This window comes from Coregonus clupeaformis, chromosome 35, assembly GCF_020615455.1.
Source record: "Coregonus clupeaformis isolate EN_2021a chromosome 35, ASM2061545v1, whole genome shotgun sequence".
NCBI lineage: Eukaryota > Metazoa > Chordata > Actinopteri > Salmoniformes > Salmonidae > Coregonus > Coregonus clupeaformis.
In genome coordinates, this window is record NC_059226.1 from 10,512,682 (window position 1) to 10,531,890 (window position 19,209).

The 19,209-nt window shown below is 43.5% G+C and overlaps 2 protein-coding genes across 2 annotated transcripts; both read left to right on the forward strand.

The window, feature by feature from the left end:
- Positions 1-1,417: 1,417 nt before the first annotated feature.
- Positions 1,418-9,512, forward strand: LOC123482597 (protein FAM117A-like). The gene is made up of 8 exons (XM_045210812.1): positions 1,418-1,536; positions 3,418-3,563; positions 7,219-7,314; positions 7,565-7,678; positions 8,157-8,264; positions 8,443-8,626; positions 8,710-8,875; positions 8,958-9,512. Exons 1-8 carry the CDS (start codon positions 1,419-1,421, stop codon positions 9,217-9,219), a joined length of 1,194 nt encoding a protein of 397 aa, XP_045066747.1. The 5' UTR covers position 1,418; the 3' UTR covers positions 9,220-9,512.
- A 2,692-nt stretch (positions 9,513-12,204) lies between these two features.
- On the forward strand, positions 12,205-17,671 carry LOC123482509 (solute carrier family 35 member B1). The gene is made up of 9 exons (XM_045210627.1): positions 12,205-12,822; positions 13,325-13,428; positions 13,587-13,717; positions 13,821-13,851; positions 14,801-14,958; positions 15,115-15,241; positions 15,803-15,909; positions 16,085-16,238; positions 16,548-17,671. The coding sequence occupies exons 1-9, from the start codon at positions 12,701-12,703 to the stop codon at positions 16,598-16,600; spliced, it is 987 nt and encodes a 328-aa protein (XP_045066562.1). The 5' UTR covers positions 12,205-12,700; the 3' UTR covers positions 16,601-17,671.
- Positions 17,672-19,209: the final 1,538 nt, after the last annotated feature.

Genomic DNA, 19,209 nt, shown 5'->3' on the forward strand with positions numbered 1-19,209 from the left:
GTGTGCTCTTCACGGATGAATCCCGGTTTCAACTGTACCGGGCAGATGGCGTGTATGGCGTTGTATGGGCTAACGGGTTGCTGATGTCAACGTTGTCAACAGAGTGCCCCATGGTGGGGTTATGGTATGGGAAGGCATAAGCCATAAATAATTTTATCGATGGCAATTTGAATGCACAGAGATACCGTGATGAGAGCCTGAGGCCCATTGTCGTGCCATTCATCCGCTGCCACCACCTCATGTTTCAGCATGATATTGCACGGCCCCATGTCGCAAGGATCTGTACACAATTCCTGGAAGCTGAAAATATCCCAGTTCTTCCATGGCCTGCATACTCACCAGACATGTCACTCATTGAGCATGTCACCCATTGAGCATGTTTGGGATGCTCTGGATTGACGTATATGGCAGCATGTTCCAGTTCCCGCCAATATCCAGCAACTTTGCACAGCCATTGAAGAGGAGTGGGATAACATTCCACAGGCCACAATCAACAGCCTGATCAACTCTATGCGAAGGAGATGTCACTCTGCATGAGGCAAATGGTGGTAACACCAGATACTGACTGGTTTTCTGATCCACGCCCCTCCCATTTTCTTTCAAGATATCTGTGACCAACAGATGCATATCTCTATTCCCAGTCATGTGAAATCAATAGATTAGGGCCTAATTCATTTATTTCAATTGCCTGATTTCCTTATATGAACTGTAACTCACTAAAAACTTTGAAATCGTTGCATGTTGCGTTTATATTTTGTTCAGTGTAGATAAGGAGTTCAATCCAGTATGTTCGAACATGAAAGAGGAATGTGTGTGAATGTATTGTGGGAGGCCCTGGTGCACGCTGCTGGTTTTTGATTGAATAAACTGGGAGGGAACTTTGACTTTCGAGGGCAGACCCTTGATAGATAGATAGAGTTTATGACCAATAGAAGTTAAGTTGTATTTTTCAGTACCCAATCATATCAAGAATTTGTCCTTCACCTCGCCCACTTGTAAGTAAATTAGACACGATAATTTAGCTAGTTGAGCAGTTGTCAGTTTCAGACATAAGATTTGGCAATATTTTGTCAACGGTGTAGCTGAATAGTTTACATAAAGTAAAGTTATAATAGCCAACGGTAGATGAAAAGGTTGGGTATTTAATACTTTAATTGTGAACTAATACAGGGCTAATATTTGAGATTATTTCTTTATTTTAGTTCGAGAGAGAAGTTAGAGGAAATCATGGTCATCACAAAAGAAGGCTGGCTGCTAGCAAGAAGCTAACCATGTTGGATAGCTATCATAAATAAATATTGAAAACTGGCTAATTTAAACCGAAGAAGAGGTAGCTAAAACTACTGATTGTGAGCTTTGATACGGTCGCCTGTTGAAGTCGAAGTGTTTTCGGCTGCTTCATTTTGCACTTGGGGGGAATGTCGTGCAGAAGTGAAGCGGCTCGGGGGGGCACCCCTTGTCTACAACCACTTCGAGCCACTGTCCCATTCCAGCTTCACAACAAAGCACAACCGCGCAGCAAAGATTCCAAGACGGGTAAATAAATATGCTCATTTTGGTGCTAAATACATGTCCCTTGCTAAATATTACACTATGGTGGGAATGTCGCTAGAGTTTGATTTGTTATTGCTGTCTATCACTAGTCTAACGGGTATGTGGGCTATCTATTATGAATAACTGTTATAGTATCTTACTGTAGAGCTACATGGGCCTATTGTACGTTTAGTAGCCTCTGGCTAGAAACTCCCACCTCTCAATTTTTCTAAACAGACCACCGACTTTCAGTGAATATAGCCTAATTTGCACCAGCCATCCCCCACCCTGTGTGCCCTGCTCAAGCATGTGTGTTTTGATGTGGGTCTCTGTAGGACCCTATAAAATGAAGTGTTAAAAAAAACGATTAAAGCAGAAATGTGCTACTTAATTTGAGCATAATGTCATGTTTGTTCCATCATATTTTTTATTCTATAATTTCATTATTACACCACATAACTGGAACATCATAATATAAAGAGTTCTCAGTCAGTGACATCAACGTTTTTTTATTACATCACAAATTATTGGAATGACATCTAGAGTTCACAGTGACATCAATACTTTTATTATGTCACAAATGATTTGAATGGCATCATAAAGAGTTCTCAGTAACCACGTTTCTATCCACAGTTTTTATGCGACTAAAGTTGTACCATCTATAAAAAAAAACAAATCCCGACAGGTAGTTTCGGTACAATTTTATAAATGCTGACAGGTTATTTGTTCGTTTGACATGGTGGGATCTTTTTGTGTCAGTAAAATGTATTATGCGAGAAATGCTGGTGGAAATATTGATATAATAACCACAGTGGAGGCTGGTGGGAGGAGCTATAGGAGGACGGGCTCATTGTAAAGACTGCAATGGTATAAATTGAAGAGTATCAAACACATCAAATATATGGAAACCACATGTATGACTCCTTTCCATTAATTCCATTCCAGCCATTACAATGAGCCCGTCCTCCTATAACTACTCCCACCAGCCTCCACTGAATAACCATCATATCGAAGTAAACTTGGAGTCACACGATGATAAGGTGTGTGGTCCTCCCACTATTACTCAGGAAACCATACAGTTTATTAGGCTACAGATTAAATAAGTTATGCTGAACTTCACAGGGTGGTGAAAGTGCACGGGGATCTTGATGCTACTTTCCAATAAATATCAAGGGTATTATTCTGGTGACATGATTGATGCTTGACTGCCGTTTGACAAATACAAATATTCTCGCTCTTATCCATAATAATCTCAAGTAGACCACCCTACCAAGAGAGGTTTAAAGGGACCTTTGTTTTGGGCCCTGTGGCCTGTAATTCCCCAGTGTGTTTCAACGGTACACTGTAAGGATGCACCAGTAACTCTAGTGCTTGTTCTGTGATGTTTATGTATACATCCTATCTGCCCTGGGAAGTGGGGTGGAGGGAAGTGGTATGAGTTGGGGAATAGGTTTCAGGAGTAGAATTGTTGCCAGTCTTGTGCAACATGTCTTTGGAGGGCTTTGCTGCAGGCTCAGTGGCTTGGCTCACACCTGCCAGAGATTACAAAGAGCTGCCAACACACACCTACTTGTACTACGAGCTCACCAAGCCCTGCAAGAGGTGGTGGGGGCCGGGGGAGGCCATTTTGTGAACTCCTGCTGGTGCTAAAGTAGTTTTGATCCTCCTTTATTATGATGTGACTATTTGTTGCAGCGGTAGGCTGAGCATTGAGTTTGCCAGACCAACATGCTGTCATACTGGGGCACCGTAACACAAAACAGCCCTCCATACAATATTTGCATCTGTCTTCTGTTAGAAATATTCACCTCATCACACACTCACAGTATAAAGCAGACACATTTCATATCAGTACATGTGATGTCTTTTGGCTGTTTCCATAAGGTGACAGGAACAAGTCTCGCCCCCCAAAGCCGACCATTCGTCGCACCCTGTCCCTGGATACAATCGTTGGACCATATCTGCAGGGCCGGTGGCCTAAGGAGGGGGAGAGCCAAGGAGTCACCTGTGTCAATGACAAGGCCACACAGGTAAACTCACCGGACTCGGTCACAGCCCAAATGTGAATTTAACATTAACAGCCATTTAACTCATGTAGATCTGAAACCGAGAGGAATATACTCATGTCAAGCCTTTATTGATATAAACTCAGCAAAAAAAGAAACGTCCCTTTTTCAGGACCCTATCTTTCAAAGATAATTAGTAAAAATCCAAATAACTTCACAGATCTTCATTGTAAAGGGTTTAAACACGGTTTCCCATGCTTGTTCAATGAACCATAAACTATTAATGAACATGAACCTGTGGAACGGTCTTTAAGACACTAACTGTAGGCAATTAAGGTCACAGTTATGAAAACGTAGGACACTAAAGAGGCCTTTCTACTGACTCTGAAAAACACCAAAAGAAAGATGCCCAGGGTCCCTGCTCATCTGCGTGAACGTGCCTTAGGCATGCTGCAAGGAGGCATGAGGACTGCAGATGTGGCCAGGGCAATAAATTGCAATGTCCGTACTGTGAGATGCCTAAGACAGCGCTACATGGAGACAGAACGGACAGCTGATCATCCTAGCAGTGGCAGACCACGTGTAACAACACCTGCACAGGATCGGTACATCCAAACATCACACCTGCGGGACAGGTACAGGATGGCAACTACAACTGCCCGAGTTACACCAGGAACGCACAATCCCTCCATCAGTGCTCAGACTGTCCACAATAGGCTGAGAGAGGCTGGACTGAGGGCTTGTAGGCCTGTTGTAAGGCAGGTCCTCAGCAGACATCACCGGCAACAACGTCGCCTATTGGCACAAACCCACTGTCGCTGGACCAGACAGGACTGGCAAAAAGTGCTCTTCACTGATGAGTCGCAGTTTTGTCTCACCAGGGGTGATGGTCGGATTCGCGTTTATCGTTGAAAGAATGAGTGTTACACCGAGGCCTGTACTCTGGAGCGGGATGGATTAGGAGGTGGAGGGTCCGTCATGGTATGGGGCGGTGTGTCACAGCATCATCGGACTGAGCTTGTTTTCATTGCAGGCAATCTCAACGCTGTGTGTTACAGGGAAGACATCCTCCTCCCTCGTGGTACCCTTCCTGCAGGCTCATCCTGACATGACCCTCTAGCATGACAATGCCACCAGCCATACTGCTCGTTCTGTGCGTGATTTCCTGCAAGGAATGTCAGTGTTCTGCCATGGCCAGCGAAGAGCCTGGATCTCAATCCCATTGAGCACGTCTGGGACCTGTTGGATCGGAGGGTGAGGGCTAGGGCCATTCCCCCAAAAATTTCCGGGAACTTGCAGGTGCCTTGGTGGAAGAGTGGGGTAACATCTCACAGCAATAACTGGCAAATCTGGTGCCGTCCATGAGGAGGAGATGCACTACAGTACTTAATGCAGCTGGTGGCCACACCAGATACTGACTGTTACTTTTGATTTTGACCCCCCCTTTGTTCAGGGACACATTATTCAATTTCTGTTAGTCACATGTCTGTGGAACTTGTTCAGTTTATGTCTGTTGTTGAATCTTATGTTCATACAAATATTTACACATGTGAAGTTTGCTGAAAATAAACGTAGTTGACAGTGAGATGACATTTCTTTTTTTGCTGAGTTTAGCTTAAACGCCATTTGTAGCTCTCCATTCAATTTGTCACCATTCTTGCTTACAATGGCCAGACTTATAATCTATGAAAATGTATGTTATAAACACTGTTGCGTTATTCTGTGTACTCTGAAGTAAAAAGACTTAGTGAGGCTATCTGAGGCTGGCTCTGCAGGTGTCTAACAGTTCCAGTCTGAAGCTGAGGAGCAGTGGAAGGCAGCCAACTGGAAATAGTTGTTTTGTTCTCTTCAACCTCTGCTGTCTCTTCAACCTACCCTTGTGCCCCCTCTACTGTATCCACCCCCCCATCTAGTGCACAAAGCCTGGGCTAACCTAACCACACTCCACCACTGTGCCCTCAATCTTGACACAGTTTACACTGAACAATCCCCCTGCCCTCCATTGTACAGAACAGACCCCTCCCGACCTCATTATACAGACCCCCCCCACCGGCACAGTTTCCCTGCTTTATTTAAGATGATATAACTGTCTCCTATTGTCCGCCATTATCTCCTTTCTTCAGTAATGAAACTGTCACATTTTCCCATACAACCAGCCTCTTGTGGATTTGGGGGAGTTCCCCTCTGCCACAAACACACAGACTGAAGAGATACCCGATCTAAACAATTTGTAGTAACAGGTTCAAAACCCCTTTGTAACATATACATAAAATCAAACACAAGGCTGAATTGGCATTTGAAGCGTTAGACACCCAGAACATTCCATCACCTTTTGACCGGGTCTTTTAATAGCCATGTGTCCTGTGATCTCTCTGGTCATGTTTGGTGGAGGAAGGGAGGAGGAGGGGGGATGTAAGGAGCAGTAACACTACACCGACCGGGTTGGGTAACTGACTGGTGTCCCTCCATGACATATTTAGCCATGTCTGACCACGGCTCCACCAGATAGGGCGGAAGATGGCGTTAAGGTTTTTTATTGTAATTTATAGCCCGGGACCGACTCTGTTACACTACTGTGCGTCATGACATCAGTGTGGAACTCTGTGAGAGGACTGAGAGCTCTAGGAGACTAGACGCAGAGAGAAGGTTGCATTTTGGGGAAACGTGACCTGGAGAGGGACCTGCATTTGGAGGAGTGGAGGCCCAGAGAAAATAGCTAAGTTAGGGGGAGGCAGAACAGAAAAAAAGAAATTGTTGTTGAGGAGAAATTGGGCAACAGCAAGAGGATCCTCTCCAGGCTGTGTGTGTGAAGCAGGAGTGTGGAGACGAGGGAGGGCAGCTCAGCAGATAGACCGCCACACACTCACATCCTCCCATCTGCTAGCAACGCTCACCCCGGGGCTTGTGGGTATAGGAGGAGCCGGGCTATGTCGGTAGGAACTCTCCACTGTACGCTCTCTTCTTCCTCCTCCTCTTGCATGTGAAGTGAGGGAGCTCAGTTGTGATAAATGAAGGAGGGACAGCACAGGATGTCACCATGTTGATTACCCAAACTCTGTGTGGCGTTCTCCAATTGTGTGTGAATACAGCTGTCAGTGTGCATGTCTTGTGTTTGTGTAGGTAGGCCCTATGTGTACTTGTGTTAAACTGTGTCTTTGCTGTTTTGTAGCCTTTATTGCTGTAGTTGACATGTGTCGCTTGTGTATTTGCATTGCTGTGGTTTTTGTTTTACTCGTTTGTAGGGGGTGTTGTCAGCATCAGTGGTTTACTCCTCGCCTGACTGTCTGCCTCTACACAGCTGTGTGACTGGCAGGTGTGCCTGACAGCTGTAGGGCACCACTTCTGTACTCTAGTCAAATCATGTAGCTCGGGTGCTGTTTCACTTCCATAGGTGTAAATTGTACAACGAGAGAGGTGCAAAACAGGTTCACTGCTCTGTAATGTGCTACTGAAAGGTCAATCTTAGAACTCCTAGATAAAATTACCAGTTGTGTAATTGAATGATCGACAAGAACATAATGCTCTCTGACTCCAATCCAATCACCAAAGTTTCCACAGGGGAAAAAAAACTAATATTTTCAAGTCAGTTACATTTTTCAGAAAGTTTGTGTGTGTTGTGCAGAGTTGTATAAGCAATGTGTGGCTGGTTACTATGATAACATCCCTGCTCCTCCCATAGACTCCCAGCTCCTGGGCAGAGGAGACTCGGGGAAGAAGAAGTGTTGGCGGACACAAACGCTCAGCATCATGGGGCAGCGCTGAACACTTGAGGGAGGTGAGTACTTCCTTTTTGAATGTAAATGTTTAATAAAAAATATCCTTTAACCAGGAGCTTGTCAATCAAATGTCATTCTCACAATATACCAGTAGAACTCAGAGATGGGACTATTTTTACTCTCCTGTTGTCAGGGGTGACTAGGCCAGTCACACCCCTCTCTCCCTGTTGAAACATTCCTCCCCTCATTCTTTCCTCTGAAAGACAAGCGTCTCTTCTAAGTCCTTTCCCCTCTATGCCTTGGCCTCAGGTGGCTAAGCTCAGGCACCAGCTGCAGAAGCGCTCCCGACACGCCCCTCCCTCTGGGGGATATGAGCGTCCCCACCACCCCCTACCTGGAGGCCATGCACCAGGCGCTACACAGGTACGTCCTATACAGCCCTCCCCATAATACTGTGGATTTGATCTGCACTCTGAACCAGTCCTGAACCAGTACTTATTTATACTGCACCTTGTTTACTTGAATGTTATTTTTGAATTTGAATGTCCCCTGAATGACTGTAATGTAAGATCATGTATGCAGACAGTGGGACCCAGGAGGTGTTCAGAGTATTCACTGATGCAGAACACTGATGGTTGGCCTTCTGAATTTCTCAGGCAGAGTAGAGTGAAGCTAGCAACAGGGCTATAAAAACAGCACTGCTTTTCTTAGGAGCTGGTGTCATCAAGCTGCCTGGTTGCACCACCACCACGCTATGACAGGAATACATTCTTACTCACACGTGTAGATACATGGCCTTTGGCACATACCCTCACACTCAAGCCACTTTGTGTGGCACAGATAAAATTAGACCATAGACACTCCTGTGCTCCATTTTCATGTGTGTTTGGTGACCCCCCAGACGGTGCACCTGAGCAGGTTGGCCCCTCGGCTGCGGCGCAGTGTGGAAGGTCTGAACCTGGAGCTGGAGGGTGTCTTTGTGTCAGAGACACCTGAGGACCAGCACAAGGTGAGCATGTTTAAATGCAGCCTGTCTGCTTGGGTACCGGCTGGCTTAGATCCATGATCTCAACCCTGTATGGATCCGCTGGATCCCCCTAGTGACAGCCAATTAGCCCAGTCCTTATTTTTCTCAAATGGCCAGTGTCCCAGAGCCTCACCATACCCTCTCCCTGTTCCCCTGTTAGATCCTGGATGTCCCAGACGGCCACAGAGCCCCAGTTCCTGCCCAGAGGTGCAGCAGTGGTACCCAGAGTGAGCCCTCCCCTGCCTCGTTCGACCCTGCTTTGCTCTCTCCATCTGAGTCTCCCTGTGCCCTGAACCCGGCTCTACTCTCCCCATCTCAGTCTCCCTGCCCCATCGGAGAGCCAGGCGAGTAAATGGATGGTTTGTTAGACTTGAATGACTTAAATACCGGAGTGGACGTTTAAATCATGTTTTTTTCTTCTGTGCAGACCCTGTGGACTGTGAGACCATGTGCCCCTCTCCCTCTCCAGTTGTTCTGGACCCCTCCCTGTTGCAGCCCTCCTCCTCCTCCCCTCGTCCCAACAAGACCTACTCCTTCCAGAGGGAGCCCCCTGAGGGCTGTGAGCGAGTACGAGTAGTGTGTGAAGAGGCTATGTGAGTATTGAAACACACACAGACTTTGTGTTATTAGACATTATTTGGTCTAATCGCCTCTATTTCTGACCCTCAACCCCAGGTCTCCCTGTCAGAGAGAGCCTCTCCTCCAGGTATCCTGCCCTGACCCCAACAAGGTGAATTTCACTCCTCATGGAGGCTCTGCCTTCTGCCCTGTCAGTCTGCTCAAGCCCCTGCTGCCCTCCATGGACCTCCTGTTCCGCGGCCTGTCAGTCTCGCCTGTCACAGGCTGCTCAGGTCAAGGCTCTGCCCCCTACCAGACAGTTGGGCATTCGGTTGGCAGCTACATGAGTGGACCCCTCCAGGACTCAACCACCATGTGAATGTGGAGAGGTGGTTGTTCTCAGACTGGTGAAGATGTGGATTTATCCTAATAGGAGATTCAATCAAAATGGCTGCAACCACTTTGTCAGGGACTGTTGTGACAATGACAAACCTCCAGATCTATTCAGCTAAGATCAACAAAAAGAGAGACCAGAGAGACATCTACAGTGGGTTCTCTGTGGGATCAGGATAAAATCTGTCATTGGTGTTCTTTCCTGATTGGTTCTCAGAGGGACTTGCTGGCCACTGGGTACATTGATAGTCACTTACCCCCTTGGTTGGGTAGAGGGTGGGGGGGTAAATTAGTTGTGGGAATGTTAGTGTGTGACTGTGTAAAAAACATATTTTTATACTACAAAACATGGCCTTTCTCTGATGCCCTTAGATTTGTTACAGATATAGCTAGAGCTTGGAGTCAGATGTACTTATTAGTGATACCCGGGTTGACTCTGTAGCTCAGCTGGTAGAGCACGGCGCTTGTAACACCAAGGTAGTGGGTTCGATCCCCGGGACCACCCATACACAAATAAATGTATGCACGCATGACTGTAAGTCGCTTTGGATAAAAGCGTCTGCTAAATGGCATATTATTATTATTATTATTATTATTGACTCAACCTGCAGTCCCCGCGGTTATATCAGCAGGGCGGACGGGTTTAGTCATCAAATATTGTGTGGCTGAAGGGCGGTTGTTGAATAAAGAGAGAACTATACCTTAAAAAAATCCATAAATGTATAATTCTTGTGCAATTTATATCTATAGGCTACATTGAGGTTGTTCTTTCATTATTTTAGCCTATCTGGTATTAGTGCATAAACCTCAGATTTAGGGCTTAACTGTACACGTGCCAAATAGCCTACACAGCATATCACCAAATATGCTTTTGGGAACGGGCAGAAAAAGTTAATGTCAATCCATGGAAGCAAAAAGGACATTGTCGAAGTTTAATTAAATAAGACAAAAGCTGCGAAAGGAGAGTTGAAAATAAAGCGAAGGGGCCTCCCGAGTGGCGCAGTGGTCCAAGGCACTGCATCGCAGCGCTAGAGGCGTCACTACAGACCCGGGTCTGTAAAAATACCTGATATACTAAGAAAATGTACACTGAGTATACCAAACATTAGGAACACCTTCCTAATATTGAGTTGCAAAAAATTAGAAATGTTGCAATAAATTGAATACCTGAATTCCCACCAAAATGTCTGAACAATATCTGATTTAAAAATTCAAAATGTTTGGAGTATCTACATTCATCATCCAACTGTTGTATTTATTATTATTTTTATACCTTTTAACAATTTCGCTGACTGTTGCTAACTTATGGGAATGTTAAATGGACATATGGAAGTCTAGTGAGCACTTAATAAGTATTGTGCCCAAAAGTGCCATGAGCTATATTTTGGGGAAGTGATCAGAAAGCCACATTTTTAGTTCAGTTATGATCTCCTGGTGTTCATGAAGCTGCCTTCCAATGGCACTTTTTAACCGTGTGATGTTTGCAGATCTACATTGTATGTTTTCATGTTCAAGATCACATTATGTTGCATCCATGCTGTATAATGTGTATTTTCTTCCAGGTTTGTGTGATGACAAAATAGGACATTGTCCCAAATGTTTGTAACAAAGATTGTTGTTAAACTATATGAATGTGTCATAGGCCTACCAAGCAAAATCTCCATGACGAGTCGAGCACTTAGAAATTGCAGTAATGTAGCTAGCCAGTATACTGATGGAGTCAGTACAATTGACATGCAGTATTAATAACTCACTGAGGCCCAGTTAACTGGTTCTTCAACTTTCAGTTCAAATGTTTATGAGCATACATACTTATTGTCAAGGGAGATTAATAATCAGGGTACGAATGACACATTTACTCTTCGGGTTGCCTACATTCATATGTCAATTTCTAGACCCCAATGGGGGGTACTGTTTTTGTATCTGTGAAGTAATTTCATTATGATAGACGTTTCCCATATATAGGGCCTAGTAGAACGTTTTTACAGTTGCTTTATGAGTATACCTAGTGAGTACTCGCTATGTTTATGACATGACCTATCCCCTGCTCAGGTTGATGATGAGCAATCGTTATGGCAATATAGTGGCTGTTCCTTTCAAAGGTGTCATATGAACAATTTGCCTGGGGTTTAGTTGCCCATCAGTTAGAAATGCAGCGATGAGCTTCGAACGCATGTAGTCATACATCAGCATGAACATCTGCTCTGTTCTGATGTAAAGGTACAATTTGAATCATTTAGGCATAGTTGTCTTTCCCCCCAGCTTCTGACGTTTTACCTACCTGTTTTGTGGTGTAAAATGACATTGTATCAACAATATGTAGGCGTTCTTCCATTACTTTCCTGTATAATTTCAAGTTTTAAGCATTGAAGTTGTATAAAATGTTTTTAGTTTGACAGTGGACACTAATACTAAATGAACATTAAACGAATTGTGAATGGGTTCAGTCATTATGGTTATTGAACAATGGTAAAATGTGGTGGTGCATATCATTGTTGTCAACTTTCCCTTTGACACGTGTAGCTGTGTCTCTAGAGTATAAGCCCCGCCCTTTCACAATTCCGTCTGTTTTAATGGCCGAATCTAGTGGTTTATTGCCTTATTTGGACCAATAGAATCCATCCACATACCTGGACGAAAAAAGGCACGCGACAAGTTAGAGAAAGGCCCCCAAATGTTTTAAATAGTAGTCTGTGTAGACTGCTATTTAAATTAACAATAAATCAAAGAGTATAGATCACATATGTTACAGCTGAATATTTTGATACATCAACAAAAATAAGAACATTATTGAGCTACCTTGTATGCTGCATATAAGTCGATTCAAATGAGAAAACAAATCACATGGTTCATGCATAGTTACAAAATTGTAGCATCTGAGTTCTGCCAACACGTCCACCCACTCAATACCAGTACAACCTACTGATGTATATGAAGGGTATGGTAGCTACAAACTCAGGCATATCCGTTGAGGGCTCTGAATGAACCACTGAGGTCTTTGAGCCAGCTTGTTATCTGACGTACCTCAATGAAAACAACTACACTCCGGTATCCTTTCCACCGGGAAAATTGTCTAAATGGGATGCCTTTGACATAGAACCTGGATCGGGACAGGAGTAACACTGGCCATTTGAGACCTGCAAATCTACTCCGGATTCAACACTGTACTGCGACAGCTGGCTTGACAACAATGATGGCTTTTGCTAATTGCTAGCTAGCAACAAACACACCAATCTAACGTTGGCTAACTAGCTGGCTAGCTAACAGGCGCATTTAACTAAATCTTTGAAGAGGAACCAAAGACAGATCTATAGTCACATTAGCAACTGTCTGCCCAGTTGGGGTAACGTTACAGCGTCACCATTTCCGGGCTTGTGACATCTGGGATAGTGGAGCGGGACGTTGCTTTGAGGGGTACGGGGATCGGATCTGTATCGGTTTCCATACCCGGACTGCTAGAGGACAGCATGGCTGCAGGAAAGGGAGCGGGGAAGCCCTCGCTACTGCAGAACGAGCGTATACGATTCATTGTCTGTTTCCTCGGAGTCTTCGTTTGTTATTTTTACTATGGCATATTACAAGAGACAATGTAAGTAGCATCCTGGTCTGACATCCGAGCCACAGCATTGATTTCAAAACATAATCTCGTGGCTCTTTGTGCTCACTGCTTTCATTGGCTGTTTCTTTGTGCATATTTAGTTGGTGATACTGTAGTGTAACAAGATCATGTCAATATTGAATGTAGGCGAGCCAACACTACAGAGCTAAAATGGTGAAAAACTATAATCCCTATGGTATTAGCTAGCTAAATACTGTAGATATGTCTTGAATGGTATGTCACTTGAGGGTGAGGAACCATATCTTGTTTACAGTGATGATTTGTATCTGTAGTCAACCAGAGCAGACTACTAGTACCTCACACTGCCCTCTCCTTCTATTTGTATAGCCTACAGATACTCCACAGTCTAATTAACAAATTCCCTCGCTGGAAATCAAGGCCTGTGTGTCCTATCTGTGTGTTATAAGAAGTGGATTAACATGAGTGGTTGCACTGATAAATGGTCATAATGCTGTTTGTCTGATTTACCCAGTACCCGAGGACAGTATGGTGAGGGGGAGAAGAAGGAGAAGTTTGTTTATGCCACAACGCTGGTATTCATCCAATGCATCATCAATGCTGGGTTCGCCAAGATCTGTGAGTAAACCACACGTAGTCATCAATCATGGCCTTTCACCTTCTGCCCAACACATGAATCTCCAACATATCATGCCAACGTGGGTGTTTCAATGGTCTGTTGGTGTTGAATCTCCATTTATTATAGATTTGTATCTTCTCTCCCTCCTCCCCATCAGTGATTCAGTTTTTTGAGGGTTCCAGACCGGACCACACCAAGAGCTGGCTCTATGGAGTGTGTTCCCTGTCTTATCTTGGAGCCATGGTATCCAGCAACTCTGCCCTACAGTATGTTAATTACCCCACACAGGTCAGTCTTATCCCTCACCCCATACTGTCTCTCGCTGTCGTCATCATTTTTTGTGATATTGTATTATTCTAATATCTAAACATCCTCTCTATTGTTGTCACAGGTGTTGGGGAAGTCTTGTAAGCCCATCCCAGGTAGGTGTAATAATTATATTATTGCTCATCCTGACCCCACTCTCAACACGTGAATATGTAATAAACAAGTCATATGTAGGCTTTGGCTTGGTGACCAGTACAGATTTGAGGGGTTAGTTTGCCATATTTTATTGCAGGGCCTCTTTCTGTAGCAGTGTGTCATGTTTCAGTGTCAGCCGGACTCCCTTAGCTTCATTTCCTGTGCCCTTTTTTTAAAGCTGCAATATGAAACTTTTTGGGCGACCCGACCAAGTTCACATTGAAATATGAGTTATAGATCTGTCATTCTCATTGCAAGCAAGTCTAAGAAGCAGTATATCTGTTCGATGTGCACTATTTCTATCCTTCCCGTTCTTAAGTTTTGTTTTTGCATCTTTTACTTTCGGTTTTGTTGAAAATACAATATTTTTGGATATTGAAAATATATTTCACCACGGTTTAGATGGTACAATGATTCTTTACACTATACATGTCTTGTTTTGTCACATAAACTGAAATTAGACAAACGATTAGAATTTATGCAACCAGGAAATGGCGGAGCGATTTCTGCATATTGCACCTTTTAAACTACACATCACATCAGCCCTTCCAAACTCAGTGTCCCTGTTCATTGAACATACATTCTATTTGCATGCACCTACTGTGAGTCTCTGACTCCCCATGTAGACTACCCTATGACTGCAAGTGTCATGCTATCAATAAGTACATGAAGGTTATCTTCTGTCCCTCCCGGTATGTTGTAATATGTAAACACTGTCTCGGGTAAGTGTGTTCTGTAGTAATACACTGCCCAGTCTTATCCCTTGAGCATGTATAGCCCATTAACCTACAAAGCCATGATTATTACCCCCTGACTGACTTGTCTTTCTATGTGCACATTGACCTAATAGACCAGTGATGGCTGCTGCTGATAACCGCCCGTCACATCCCTTTGCCTTTGGTTCCACAGTGATGATCCTGGGTGTATTTGTACTGAGGAAGAAATACCCGCTGGCCAAGTACCTGTGTGTGCTGTTGATCGTCAGCGGGGTGGCCCTGTTCCTCTATAAACCCAACAAGAGTGTCACTTCCACAGAATCTGCTTTCGGCTTCGGGGAGATCCTGTTGGTGAGTGTAACTGTCCTCACACTGTCCTCATCTGCCTGTGTTATTATCTCTTTGACCTGGTATGTGTTTCTCTGTGTGTGTCTCTGCCTATATGTGTATTTGCTGTCTGTGTCTCTGTGGGATCGTAAATGTGACCTTCTCTCTCCCTGTAACTAGCTGCTATCTCTGACCATGGACGGTTTGACTGGTGTGGCCCAGGACCACATGAGGAGTCTCTTCCAGACCAGTGCCAACCACATGATGCTCAACATCAACATGTGGTCCACCCTGGTGCTGGGACTAGGTGAGTCACCTGTTCCCCCTCACTAGTCTGAAATTATACACTTTGTCAGATCTCTCTGCTTTGTGTTTCTTCTATATATCCATCTCTGCCAGCTCCATGTCTCTACAAATACCATTATCTTCATCTCAGATCTCCCTTCTTAGTCTAATAAGTGTCCCCATCTCATGCTTTTCTATGGCCCTACTTTTGTCAGAAACCTTTTCTTCTGTTTTGGCCAAAGCAGTCCCCACTTCCACAATTTTATTCAACCCAATCAAACTGCTGTTACTGCTCCGTTCCAGTAGGGGGAGCCCTTAATCCACTGTTGATTTGGATTTTGGATCAGGTATTTTCACTGGAAAGTTATGGAACCAATCTCAGCATGGGTTTGATTCCAAAACAATCAAAGTAATTAATTGGCTTCTCCCCCCATTTGTAGCAGAAGAAAAAGCTAACCAATCGTATAACTTGAGATTAAAAAATAAGAATCAAGCAGCAATTGTTACATGCAGGATAAAAACATATATTTATTCTGAATTGTGTCACTTTCAGTCAATTATCTCATGTGTTTCTCTCTTTCAGGGGTGTTGTGGACAGGTGAGGTATGGGACTTCCTGAGCTTCACAGACCGTCACCCCAGCATCCTCTGGAACATCCTTTTGTTTGGAATCACCAGCGCTTTAGGCCAGGTGGGTTTCACATGGGTGTGACTGTGTGTGCCATGTCTGCAAATCACATTATACATTTTCATTGGTTCACATGTGTGTAATTCTTATGGATACGTGCTAGTAGTTTACAGTGGTCTTGTTTACAGTGCAGAGGGTATTTTATAGTAACAGTCATTCACTCCTCTTCCTCTCTTAGACCTTCATCTTCATGACCGTGGTGTACTTCGGCCCTCTCACCTGCTCCATCGTCACTACCACACGGAAGTTCTTTACCATCCTGGGCTCTGTCCTTCTGTTCGGCAATGTCCTCAACACCATGCAGTGGGTCGGCACTATCCTCGTGTTCCTTGGTGAGTAACAACACTAACTTGTTAACTCTTAATATCTCTCTCAGATGTTGTGACTGTCTCTCAGTCTGTTTCTCTTTATCACTTACTCTCTCTCTCTCATTCTTGCCATCTCCCTCCACCGTGTGCTCCTGTGTCTGTAGTAATTTTCTGCTTCACCTCATTGTACAAATGCTGAGCTGCTTTTCAGCTGCTTATGGCACTGTTCCATTAGCGCTTATAGGCCTAGATTAGTAGTGAAGTCTTTTTTGGCTGATGAGATGACTAGACACCTCTATTTTCTTAATTGTATCATGTGCTTTCTCGTTTAAGGTCTCGGGTTTGATGCCAAATTTGGCAAGACACCAAAGAAGACAACACACTAAGGAACCTGGAATATGTGTCATGGCAAAACTGACAAACTGAAAGTCCAGTGGACAGAAATGTTCTTATCACATCCTGCCTAGGCAGTACACCTACATAAACCTAGTCATTGTTAGTTACCATATTATATTTTTAAAAAATTACTTAATCATGAAAGAAGCCCCTATGTTTTGTTATGTCTACTAAGACAGACAAGCATCATCTACTTAGACCGCAAGACCACATCCACATGAAGAGGAAATGGGACAGAATGAGATGGGTGGGCAGAGGAAAGATGACAACATGCACATCAAATCACTTGTGGTTGTTGAGGCTGCTCCTCTCTCTGGACTACATCTGAACCACACAGGCCTATGAATCTCAGCTCCAAGATTTACCTCATGAACTCATCACCAAGGAATGACTGGTTTTCACTGGTATTTGTTACCGTAGTAAATGAATCGGTTACAGAAAAACACCCCAATAAACGAGTCGATTGTCTTGTCAGTTAGTAGAAGTGTACCAAGTAAAGATCTATTATCAGATCTCAAGTTGTTGAGACAAGCACAATATTCTGAAAGTTGACATGCAATAGATGAGGAGTTTTTACACTTCCATGTAGTTTACTCATGATGTTAGTCTTCATTTCCATTATTATCCTGGCAGACAACTAGCCTCTGTATTATGGAATGAATCAACATAAAATACTGTAAATTAACCAATTTGTTTATGATACTCATGGCCATTCTGACAGCTAAATTGTTGTTGCTCTTTTTTAAAAATAAATGTAGGATATGCTATGAACTACAAAATAAAAGGGAAACCATAATATTATGGTATCAGCCTAGCTATATGTTTAATAAATTGCTATTATTAAAAGTTTTGGCCAAACTGGATGGAAATCTGCCAACGTACAATTATTTTTCAGAGAATTAAAACCAGATGAAATTAAACAGAATGATACATGATTTGGCTTGTATCTGTGTTTTGATATGACCATTAAACATGTTTTCCACAGTTCTAGGATTGTAACACCAGGCTGACAATGGCCTAGTTATTTCTCAACATTATAAATGTATCATGTATGCATGTCATGGGAGTCCATTTGTTTTACATAATACTGAAAGATTTTTGGAAGGTTTGTTCGTTGTAGTCTATCAAATTAGGTCTACTCCCCTGGTTAGAACTTTCCCACACACAGACACATAGACAGGCTGTGTAGAAACTCTTATGAGATGTTAATGACCAATTTTCTGTGAAAATACAATTTAGAGGAAACAAACATTGGTAGATGTTGGAGAGGCAATCTGATTAACAGGGTGAGCTGCAGGATGCTGGCAGAGCACACAGAAAACTAAATTGTCCAGCCCACTGTTTGGGCAAGCTATCCTGAGGTCCTGCTGATAGAGACAGATGAATGAAAACACATGTAGTGTGAGGATGCTGTTCTCTGATGTAACATCACCCTTATAATATACAAGAATTATGTCGAATAGCAGTAGTTGAACAGTACTATACTGTTTTACAGCCTCCTTAGTACATCACCAGCAGCAACTTTGTGAAGACCTTCAGACCTGTTGGTGCAGTGGCTTGGACTCGCAGGTTTGAGTCCTGGTTGGCTACCCCACAAATTGGTTGTATTGGTATCAGAAGTGGGATGATGTCGTTGTGCGCTTCCCAGGGGATAGTGTCGCATCCCACCTTGTTAAGAGCTTCAGACAGCTAGGCATAATGTCTCAGGTGTTGGATGAACAGATGAAGGGTTAGTTTGAGTCTAGCTTGGTCTACCCCTGAAGACGCTGGAGTATCATTACTGAAAGTACTGTAGGTGTGTGAAACAGTCAAGTGAAAGTAATCTGACATCCCTCTACAAATATTCTCCCATGAATGCTTCTGTTGTATGACTGGTGGGATTTATCTTCAAACCTACCTAGGCCCTGTTTAAATACTTTGAAAAAGCATCCTTCCTGATTCCCTTCCTTGAAGTAGGCTAATCAATGATTGAATATAATCAGATATAATTGGACTGGTCAAAGCTTTATTAGGTTGTGGTACTTTATTTACTGCCAGATGACAAACATATTATGTGGTGGTATTAACTAAACCATGTCTGCCTACTGGTTGAAAAATAAAACAAGACTCTGCAATGGAAAAAAAATATGTATTTATTTCGACAGATGTACAGTGGGGAGAACAAGTATTTGATACACTGCCGATTTTGCAGGTTTTCCTACTTACAAAGCATTTAGAGGTCTGTAATTTTTATCATAGGTACACTTCAACTGTAAGAGACAGAATCTAAAACAAAAATCCAGAAAATCACATTGTATGATTTTTAAGTAATTAATTTGCATTTTATTGCATGACATAAGTATTTGATACATCAGAAAAGCAGAACTTAATATTTGGTTTGTTTGCAATTACAGAGATCATACGTTTCCTGTAGGTCTTGACCAGGTTTGCACACACTGCAGCAGGGATTTTGGCCCACTCCTCCATACAGACCTTCTCCAGATCCTTCAGGTTTTGGGGCTGTCGCTGGGCAATACGGACTTTCAGCTCCCTCCAAAGATTTTCTATTGGGTTCAGGTCTGGAGACTGGCTAGGCCACTCCAGGACCTTGAGATGCTTC

Bases quoted from the DNA above. Each gene is read 5' to 3' on its own strand.
- LOC123482597 (XM_045210812.1), top strand. From the start codon at position 1,419: ATGTCGTGCAGAAGTGAAGCGGCTCGGGGGGGCACCCCTTGTCTACAA. The intron at 8,265-8,442 runs GTGAGCATGTTT...TTCCCCTGTTAG, and splicing joins CACCTGAGGACCAGCACAAG to ATCCTGGATGTCCCAGACGG. The intron at 8,627-8,709 runs GCGAGTAAATGG...TCTTCTGTGCAG, and splicing joins CTGCCCCATCGGAGAGCCAG to ACCCTGTGGACTGTGAGACC.
- LOC123482509 (XM_045210627.1), top strand. From the start codon at position 12,701: ATGGCTGCAGGAAAGGGAGCGGGGAAGCCCTCGCTACTGCAGAACGAG. The intron at 13,718-13,820 runs GTCAGTCTTATC...TTGTTGTCACAG, and splicing joins ATGTTAATTACCCCACACAG to GTGTTGGGGAAGTCTTGTAA. The intron at 13,852-14,800 runs GTAGGTGTAATA...TTGGTTCCACAG, and splicing joins GTCTTGTAAGCCCATCCCAG to TGATGATCCTGGGTGTATTT.